General features: G+C 36.4%; 1 protein-coding gene across 2 annotated transcripts in view; it reads left to right on the top strand.

Annotated features, from left to right (window-relative positions):
• Positions 1–8,512, top strand: part of ttc21b (tetratricopeptide repeat domain 21B) — a 26,662-nt gene extending 18,150 nt beyond the window's left edge. For both annotated transcript variants that reach the window (XM_077215814.1, XM_077215813.1), the window contains 12 exons: positions 1–34; positions 555–661; positions 1,197–1,385; positions 2,326–2,436; positions 2,750–2,831; positions 2,978–3,128; positions 4,241–4,402; positions 5,712–5,907; positions 6,849–7,073; positions 7,577–7,697; positions 7,799–7,866; positions 8,267–8,512. The exon at positions 1–34 is cut by the window's left edge and continues 105 nt beyond it. In XM_077215814.1, the coding sequence (XP_077071929.1) occupies positions 1–34; positions 555–661; positions 1,197–1,385; positions 2,326–2,436; positions 2,750–2,831; positions 2,978–3,128; positions 4,241–4,402; positions 5,712–5,907; positions 6,849–7,073; positions 7,577–7,697; positions 7,799–7,866; positions 8,267–8,344 (1,524 nt within the window). In that variant the 3' untranslated portion in view covers positions 8,345–8,512. The remainder of the gene's footprint in view (positions 35–554; positions 662–1,196; positions 1,386–2,325; positions 2,437–2,749; positions 2,832–2,977; positions 3,129–4,240; positions 4,403–5,711; positions 5,908–6,848; positions 7,074–7,576; positions 7,698–7,798; positions 7,867–8,266) is intronic.
• The last annotated feature ends 2,025 nt before the right edge of the window (positions 8,513–10,537 follow it).

Here is a 10,537-nt window from a genome sequence, read left to right as displayed (position 1 = left end):
AAGATCCTGCAAGAGGCTCTCACACATGATCCTGGTGAGAAATATCTCAGAAAGGAAGTTATTGTAAAAGGGCAACATCTCAGTTCAGGTACCCTGGAAAAGAGATTTCATTTTTTTTATTAGCACATTAAACTCAAAATGACCAAAAAGGGCTGTTTTAGATTAAAGCAGATTTTAGCTTGTTTAGATTTGGTAGTCATCAAGCACAGACATTTGATCAGGAATGAAATGTGTGTTCAAGCAATAAAAAGGAATATTGCATGTCTGCTGGGTATTTTTACTTGGATATTTTACTACATTTACTGCATTTTTTCAGGCCTTTGAAATGCTGAATTATTTGTTTGAGGGTGTGTGTCTGTATTCAACAACCTGTTACACAACTGACACATGAAATTGGGATTGTCAGAAAAGTCCTTTGGGTATGTCATGGGTGTGCACTTGGTTGGAAGGTGGTTCAGCTTAATATAATTTAAAATTCAATTCATGTGTATTGCACAATGCAGTTGCTCTTTTTCATGTGCGATCAATGACGCCCTTCTGTCTTTGTTTTTCAGTGAATGAGCTGTTGTTACTTACCGAAGACTGTCGTTATCTTGTGCTTCTCGCCAAGGTTCAGAGCAAAGTCTGTAAAAATGACGAAGCGTTACTGTCCCTACAGAGAGTGAGTTGAATGTCTTTTCCTCTGAAACAGTGTTGTTATTGTTGACTAAAACTATTACAAATCATTTTCGGTAATGTAAATAAAGCTGAAATAAAATATAAGTATTAGATGAAACACCAAGAAATTATTCCTTTTAATAAATAGATAAGGTTAAGTTAAAGCTATATAGAAGTTAGAATAGATAAACAAAAACTAATAAAAATTATAAACGGACATCACAAAATTGCTAAAGACTTAAAATATAAAAATAACAGCTAATTCAAAATATTGATAAATACTAAAATAACACTGCTCTGAAAGCTTTCAACAGCTCACCTTAAATCCAAAAGACCAATTTACAATCAGAACACTCCTCTTAAATTCACTATTTCATGTTTCACGTACATTTCAACTATGTAACTCTGTCAAAAGGTTTTGGAAGGTGAGTAAATGATGACAGAATTTCAATTTCGAGGTAAAGTGTTTCTTTAATTTCATGCCCAAAGCAATTGATTGAATTGTTCTGAATTGTTCTGAAATTGTGCTTGGTGCTCAGGCGAGAGATGTGCAGGCGAAGGTCCTGAAGCGTGTGCAGCTGGAGCAGCCCGACTCGGTGCCCGCGCAGAAGCAGCTCGCCGCAGAGATCTGTGCTGAAATCGCCAAACACTGCAGCAGCCAGCGCGGCTACGAACGGGCCGTCAAGTTCTACAAAGAGGCGCTTGTGTACTGTGAAAGTGACAGCAAGGTCAGTGTGGCCCGGATCAGTGAGTCCAGTGTGTTCCTCTGCAGCTGGATGGGTCCAGCCGAGCCTGGAGACGTGTGTGTGTGTGTGCGCGCGTGTGTGCGCGCGTGTGTGTGTGTGTGTGTGTGTGTGTGCGCGTGTGTTTGTGCGCGTGTGTGTGTGCGCGTGTGTGTGTGCGCGTGTGTGTGTGTTTGGTGCTGCATTTGAACACGGCACAGTCCTACATTTACACTGCAAACCATCACCAATCAATAACCACATACACCATGTTAAAAATGTGTTCCTGGTATTTGCAACATGTAATGTAGAAAACAAATGTGTATATATATATATATATATAGCTATATTTATTATATGTTATTAAATGGCTTCATATATTTTTTTGATATATGATTGTTGGATAATCCAAGGAATTACAAATGAAAGGTGCTAATTCAGTTCAGTACATTAAACACCAAAATGATATTACAAATAATGTTATTTATTTATTTACTGTTTATTTATTATTTATATTACGGGTAGTTATTACATAATTTTTTTTACTACATTTACTTGAAAATAAATAAATAATATTTTAGATTTTTTTTTATCCCACTTTAGCACAATTTATATTTGTCTACAAAAATATCTGGTTATGTGTAATTGGCAGCACACTTTTTTATGAATAATGATTTAAGGACTGAGCAAGACTTCTTCCCAGAATGCCTCAAGGACATTTGCCTTGCACTGTATATGGTTTTGCAGTTTTTCTTTCTTTCTATTTTTTTAATGTGCAAGTTAATAAATCGTTCAATGGTTTTTTTAAATGCATCCATTTCTGCATAAAAAATGCGAAACAGACTTTTTTTATAAGGATTGTTAATGAAAGTACTGAAAGTACACGTTTCAGTGTCTCTCTTGAACGGCTGTGAAAGTAAATGTGTGTGTTTGTGTGTTTAATCAGGTGATGCTGGAGTTGGCTCAGCTGTATCTTACCCTGGATGATGTTGAGGCCTGTCAACAGCAGTGCATTGCCATTCTGAAGAACGATCCGGTCAACGAGTCCGCCACACTGGTTAGTTTCCCTAAGCAGATAGCAGATAGCCCTCTCTCAGGTGAATCCAGAGGCAGAATAAACCATCTTGAGTGTGTAGAGTTCTGGAGGGAAAATTCTCATTTAGTTTCTCTATAGAGAAATTGATGTTTAAATAAATAAACCTTTAAAGTCAGCCTCTAAAGATGCCACAAGACAAAACTTTCTTCAAAAAAGTTCTGTTCATTTCTTTTTTTTGTTGCTATTCTCCCACAGCCCTTTACCATTTTCAAACTTTTTACAGTTTTGGTAGGCGGGCGTTTGGTGATAGTGTTTTCTCCGTGTTTGTTGTTAGATGATGGCAGACCTCATGTTCCGGAAGCAGGACTATGAACAGGCTGTATTTCACTTCCAGCAGCTCTTGGAGAAGAAACCAGGTGTGTCGTTCATCTCCTGAGTTTTCAAACGGTTACGCCGTTCTTGCAGCAGCCCCTCAGCTTTCCCTCCATAGACTCATAAGAACCGCAGAGGAAACCCAAGAAACCAGGAAGCTCTAATGAACTCATTTGATCTCTTCCCCCAGACAACTACCCAACGCTGTCCCGCCTCATTGATCTGCTGCGCAGAGCCGGCAAACTGGAGGAGGTTCCAAGATTCCTTGAGATGGCAGAGAAACACTCATCGAGGGCCAAGTTTGAGCCTGGATACAACTACTGCAAAGGGCTCTACCTTTGGTAAGATTATAAAATAAGAAAATAGAGGGGTAACACTTTATGATGATGGTAATCCAAAATTGGGGTTCACAAAGGGGTTGATGAGAAGCTAATAAATGAAAACATAAAATTAAAATACAAAAAAAATCAAAATAAAACACATTTTGTTTACCTGCATGTCATGCGACCATTAAATGACATCAGAGAACCATGAACATGTATGCGTTGTTAAATTATTGAAATATTAACTTAAAATCTCAGGGGTAAGTAAATAGTTTGGCAAAGGGGACAGTGTTATACACTGTTCAAAAGTCTGGGGTCAGTTGGGGTCTTTTTATTTGTTTTTATTTTAAGAAATGAATACTTTTATTCAGAAAATATGCATTTAACCTTAATGCTGTGTTGAAAGCGCTGTAACCAAGTGTAAATAAATTCCAAAAAAGTACACCAATTATCTCAAAATATTTGGGAAGTAGTTTTACCGTGTGAGCAAAGTCAGTAAGTTTTCGTCCAATGCAATAACATTAACTAACTTTTTCAGGAAAAAGAAAATCCTCTCCTAGTCAAAATGACCCGAACACAACATAAGGGTTAAATTAATAAAAAATGTGTTTATTGTTAATGTTATAAAAGATTTCTATTTCAAATTAATGTTATTCTTTTGAACTTTCTATTCATCAAAGAATCCTGAATAAATGTATCCACGGTTTCCACAAAAATGTGAAGCAGCATAACTGTTATAATATTAAGAAATGTTTCTTGAGCAGCAAATTAGCATATTAGAATGATTTCTTAAGGATCCTGTGACTGAAGACTGGAGTAATGATGCTGAAAATTCAACTTTTCATCACATTACATTTTAAAATGTAACGAAACAACCTTAGCTTTTGGTTGCTGAATTGAATACAACAGGAATTATGTTCTTTTTATCCACTAGTATGAACAACCATCTCATGAAAACATGTCCAGGTCACATTTCACTCTAAAGTAGGGATGAATTCAGGTTGATTGGGACAGTTTTACCCAGTCATCTCAATGGCAATAGTGTCCCAATCAACCTGAAATTACCCTAATTTGTTTTTCTTTCTTTTTTTTCAAATTTGATATGAATATGGATCTTCTGCTTCTCAAAGGTACACCGGTGAACCGAACGATGGGTTGCGTCACTTTAACAAAGCCCGGAAGGACAACGACTGGGGCCAGAATGCAGTGTACAACATGATTGAGATTTGCCTCAACCCTGACAATGAGACCATTGGAGGAGAGGTGTTCGAGAACCTGGACGGAGACATGGGGTGGGTCCAACATTTATGAGCCATGTGAGAAATCCATTTCAATATAACGGTTGCCTGAATTGGTATGATTTTAATTTGAATTAATACTTAGTTCACAATAAAGTCCACTTCAAAACCAAAGTTTTTATATACACACTCCAATTGCGTGGGAAATATGCGGACTTGACAACACTGACTCAGAATATGTTTACACAGCTAACATCCGTTAATCATAAGTTTTCAGTGTTAAATACAGGCAAATGGGGTCCATCAAACCTCACATTTAGGCAGCAGTGTTATTAGTATAATTAATATACTGTTATTGTTTTTATTTATATATTTATTAATAATTTTTATTTTCCATTTTAGTTTTAAAGTTTTAGTAATTGTGTTTTTATTTATTATTGTTATTATTTTTTTTTTTAAATATTTCAATATAATTTTGACCTCATTGCATTTGTATTGAAAGCACTAGTCTAGTCTCGACAGCAGGGAAAGACTACCTACTTATCTGTCAATCATTCATTGCACTAAAACAAGTGTTTAAAGCTTTGCCAATTATATAGAAAAGAAAATGAACACTGATCTCAAATTTGGAATTGTTCTTTGTCACCTTTAACATCACTAGTTTTTCTTTTTTTGGCAGCATGCAGTTACACAGATCAGTTAAAGTGCAACTCCGCCGATTTTTAACACACTTTGTATTGTTACAGTGTCTGTAGTATATGTACACGAGGGAACAATACAAGTTGACACCATTATGACTAAAAGTTTGCTAAGAAGTATTTCCTACTCAAGCAAGGCACTATTTGACTCTGGTCAAGCCTATCCAATAGGAGCAGACTAGGAGTGTCCTTGAAAGGCAACATGACCAGTGCATTATGGGTTTTCCTACTTTTTTTTTCGCAAAAGGGAATATAGCCATTTTTCTATACTAAAATATAGCTAGTTTTCTCTAGTCAGGTAGCACTGATTTCATTTTCTTTTTTTTTGACTTTCTGTGGCATAGGCAGCCAAGTTTTATTGAAAGCCTACTTTCCCAGTGGTGAATTACCCGTTTAAAACGGCTGCTTAAATAAAATAACAATGAGTATTCCACTCGAAACATCCACAAGTGTCACAGGAGATGCATTTGAGATGCATGTTCCTGCCAAGTGAAAACGGTGATCTGTCTCAGCTGAACGCTGGTGATCAGTTCACCTGAGACAGATCTTAATACCAGGTGCCTCAGACCATCTTCACTTCAACAATATATCTTTTCTTCTGCAGAAGCTGTTATTGAGATTTATTCAGTCTTACTAATGATGCTTTTCATTTGTTTGGAGTTCAGGAACTCTACAGAGAAGCAGGAGTCCGAGCAGCTGGCCGTGAGAACGGCGGAGAAGCTCTTAAAGGAGCTGAAGCCACAAACCCCAGCGGGACACGTGCAGCTGCGCATCCTGGAGAACTACTGCTATCTGGCCACCAAGCAGAAAGCCAACGTGGAACGAGCTCTCAACGTCTTCATCGAGACCGCAAACAGTGAGGTGTGTGGGCATCACATGGTGGATGTTGAGTACACACACCCACACAAGCACAGCCCTTTTATATATGCATGAATCACACCTTCAAGATAAACTTACACTAAGTGGTTTGTACAAGGTGCTTGAAGTACTTTAATTTTAGTTTTCGAAATATAAGTCCTGGAAAATCCTGGAAATCAGCCATATTTAAGAAAAGGTACTTGAAAAGTGCTTGAATTATTGAAAGACCGTAAAATTAGTGTTTAATTTTGTTGATAAAACAATCTTTTCACACAAAATGAATGCTGTAACCCATCTAATACAGTTATAGAGCCATTTTACATGGCTGTTATATGAGTGATATTGCTCATATAAATATCCAAGTATATGGTACAGCTTTCATTCTTCAGGTCAATCAATATATTCATGGAAATATATCAGCTTGAATAAGGAAAGTGAAATCTTTGTCATAGTATCCTTTCAATGATTAAAGTTTCCACAGTCATTGCATGTGCTGCACTTTATTATTTGTACCATTTTGTATTATTAGATTATTTTTATTTATCTATTTAACTTTTTTAGAATTAAAAATATAATAAAGATATTGTTCGATAAGTGAGATCTCAGTCCTTGAAAACCAAGACAGTAGTGCTTGAAAAGTCCTTGAAAGTCCAGGAATTTAATTTTACAGTATCTGTACGAACTTTTTTAACGCTCTGAACTTATATTTAGCAAGGAAGCATTAATTGATCAAAAGTCACAGTAAAGCTAAAATATGTCTATTTCAAATACAGCAAATGCTGTTCTTTTGAACTATCTACTTGCGTATTTTAGTGCAAAAACTTGTTCTGTGTGAGAGGCCCCTAAGAAATGTTTATAGCCACAGATATGAGGTGAATCCTCTTCCTTCATGTTTCGCAGCTTCATTACTCAACTACCCCAGGAAATCTGTTTGTTCTGTGCAGAAAGATCATGTTCCTGCGCTGCTGGCCATGGCCACTGCCTACATGATCCTGAAGCAAACCCCTCGAGCCCGGAATCAGCTCAAACGCATTGCTAAGATGAACTGGAACATCATTGATGCGGACGAGTTTGAAAAGAGCTGGCTACTCCTGGCCGACATCTACATCCAGTCAGGAAAATATGACATGGCTGGAGAGCTACTGAAGAGGTGCCTACGCCATAACAAGGTGCCGGATCTTTTTTCATTTTTTTATTACAATCATGGTATATATACACTTTTTGTTGGAAATTCAACTGAAAAATTATGAAAGATTAGTACATTTAAATCCAAACGTGGTAAAAATGGCTCTTTTTACATAAAAAAAAAAATGTCTTGTCTACCAGTATAAATATCTAAACATTTTTAAATCAAGATACATTTATTTGAGATGCTACATGACGTAAGATATTAAGTCTTATTTTGCTGAAAACAAGAAAAAATATCTGCCAGTTGGATAAGAAAAATAAGCTTTGATTTGAATTCATGACATGAACATGAACTCACATAATTTTGATACATTTTCAGTGTTTATTTTTAACTTGATGGCCAAAAAACAAAAGTGTGCTGAACCTCTCTAGAACATCACAACAACTTGCAGACAAACTCTTCATTTGACATAACGGAATATCCAAAATAACAAATAACACCTATGCCAATAACAGACTGATATGGTATCCTGTTTTACAATAGTCCTGCTGCAAGGCGTACGAGTACATGGGTTACATCATGGAGAAGGAGCAGTCGTTCAGAGATGCTGCCATGAATTATGAATTGGCCTGGAAGTACAGCAATCAAACCAACCCAACTATCGGTAAGATTAAAGCACCTCCCGTGTGTGTGTGCTTGTGTGTGTGTGTGTGCGTGTGTGTGTGCACATCCCTCATTGACATCAGCCTCCTGTTTGTTTAACAGGCTACAAGCTTGCGTTCAATTACCTGAAGGCCAAAAGACACGTGGATGCTATAGATGTGTGTCATAAAGTAAGTACGCAATTTGAATTTCTAAAGGAAATACTGTACTGAGACGTAATAATTCTGGTATCATAGATCACAGACAGACTCCCTCTAATTTGGGAGAATTTTTGCAAGGTTTACAAATAATGAGGGGGGGTGGGGGTATTTTTAAATATATTTTCGCTTTGAAACTTGAATCTTGAAATATTGTGAAAAACTTCAGAGCATTTTGATTTAGTTGATGCATGGTTTTGAACCTTTTTATTAAAATGTCTATGGAGAAAATGAATGGGAAAAGTACTTGCAAAAAACAAGTTCTGCTGCAAAAGTGGACAGTCAGTCACTGTTGTGATTCATATGCAAATATGATAAAGCCTGTTGCATCTTCTTTCTTTCTTGTGTTTGCCTGAATGACTCACACCCTCAGGTTTTGGACGCACATCCCAACTATCCACGGATAAGAAAGGACATCTTGGACAAAGCAAGAGTGGCTTTAAGATCATGACATAATGAGCGGTGTGCTGTTGCTCAATCCTGATTTCATATACATGCACTTTATAATCATTTTTTTGATATGACTACATCCAGTGTTAATTGAGAATTCAAACAAGCATTGATGATGCAATATTTTCCATTATGTACACAGAAATAAATAAACATTTCAAAACACTAATGTCAGGCTACAGCTGCCATTTTCTGTATACAATATCTGTTATGCCAAAATGTGCAGTTACAACAGAGCACAGTGCACAGAGTACTGTATCCCACAATGCAATGTGCTTGACCTTGCATTTCCAGTGTGTCTCTTTTTGACTCTTTATTTGATCAGACTGGCAAATGTTACAATATTTTAGCCTACGATTGAATAACAAATGCATCTGTTTTTATTTCCAAGATGATAATTGCATGCCATTGTCATGTCACAGTGAGGTCAAATGACAACAATGTAGCATACTACTGTTTGGAAGTGTTTAAAAGGGAATACTAGCACACTGCTTACAGTATGCTGTATAATGTTACAAATATAATATATGCATTTGCGGGGGCATTTCTAGGTTTTAAAAACATCTGGGGTGGGTAAATTTGGATTTATCTGCCCTACATATGTGCATTTAAGGTGTTTGAAGGCCAAAAAATTGGATAACAATAAAAGCATGTCAGTGGGCAGTAGCATACATTATTTATCGAGCAGATAGCAGATTCTTAAACATGAAAATCAGTTTAAATGTTACAATGAATGATCCACACTACAAAATGGAAATGCAGAATGTTTCTGCTTATAGTTGAGAATACATGATCACATATTCCAAACAGGAATGGCCTTAAATGAGAAATTCTTCAAGGATTATTTTGCATAGATGTTACATTTCATTGGATTCAAATGAATGGGGGGGAAGTCACATGAGAGGAGGCAATGCCTCCATCGGACTATGGTTGGATATGATTGGTTTGTGCGATAAATCCCGCCTCTTTTTTTTCCGTGCGCCTTCTCGAATCGGTCTGGATGAACAAGTGATTGTGTTATTGGGAAGTCTAATTAATAAGTAAACAGCTCAGCCGATAAGATATCACTGTTTTATGTCACATCAAAATCAAACTATGAATAGCCTGAAAACATTTGTGTGTGTGTGTGTGTGTGTGTGTGTGTGTGTGTGTGTGTGTGTGTGTGTGTGTGTGTGTGTGTGTGTGTGTGTGTGTGTGTGTGTGTGTGTGTGTGTGTGTGTGTGAGCAATCAGCTTTGTACTACATCTTGTCTGTGACAGTGTTTACCGAGCTTGATGACTGATGAAAATAGTTTGACTATTAAAAAAACAGCTGAACATTAATTCACAATATATATATACATCACATCACCACACATCAATATAACACATCAATATAATATATTGTTTAAGGTCTTACTGAAGATAGTTATTTTTGAATAAATGTAAAAATGCTTAAAAACACTAACTTGAGATTTATATGTAGTTTTAATAAAAAGAACATTAATAACATAATGAATCCAAAATAGAATTGCATTATTTATATATATATAAATACTTCAACCTTATTGCACACTGACTCATGGGCACTCGTTTCACCCTGGGGACCTAAATTGAGGGCTCTATGAGGAAAAAAGCTTGTGTGTATGTTTATTTCTTAATTTATGACAACATATATTCAATATGGCTGACAAAAATGATAATACTCCAAGTAGAAGAGGATAGTTATCTTGCTGGTTGTCTTTTTTGTTACTATATTTTATTACTGTTTTACTTACTTACAGATAGATAGATAGATAGATAGATAGATAGATAGATAGATAGATAGATAGATAGATAGATGTGGATTTTTGCAAGGTTTACAGTATAAACTTAAGCTTGGTAGTGTTCTGGCAAAGAATTTCAGTTGTGCAATAAATCCACATCAGCCTGATGTCAAATAATAAACTTTGATATATAATCAGATGGCATGTTCATATGTCAACCTCCAGCAAGAGTCAGTCACAGTGGGAAGTTAAATTTCTAGGATCTTACAGATGAACACTGAGCCTCTCTGGTATTCTTCTCTTGTCCGGTTCGTGTCCGGTTTCTTTTCTTTGCTCTGCAAACACAGAAGCTCTTTATAAGTCCATGTGCATGGGGACCTGGTGATTAAAATCCTCAGGCTGAGCATGTCTGGTAAGTGTTTTCTACATCTATCATATACGTAATAGGGG

Source organism: Siphateles boraxobius, unplaced genomic scaffold (genome assembly GCF_051911475.1).
Source record: "Siphateles boraxobius isolate OS27281-9 unplaced genomic scaffold, OSU_SipBor_1 7, whole genome shotgun sequence".
Taxonomy (NCBI): domain Eukaryota; kingdom Metazoa; phylum Chordata; class Actinopteri; order Cypriniformes; family Leuciscidae; genus Siphateles; species Siphateles boraxobius.
The sequence above is the reverse complement of the archived record's forward strand: the minus strand, read 5'-3'. Positions and strand labels throughout refer to the sequence as shown.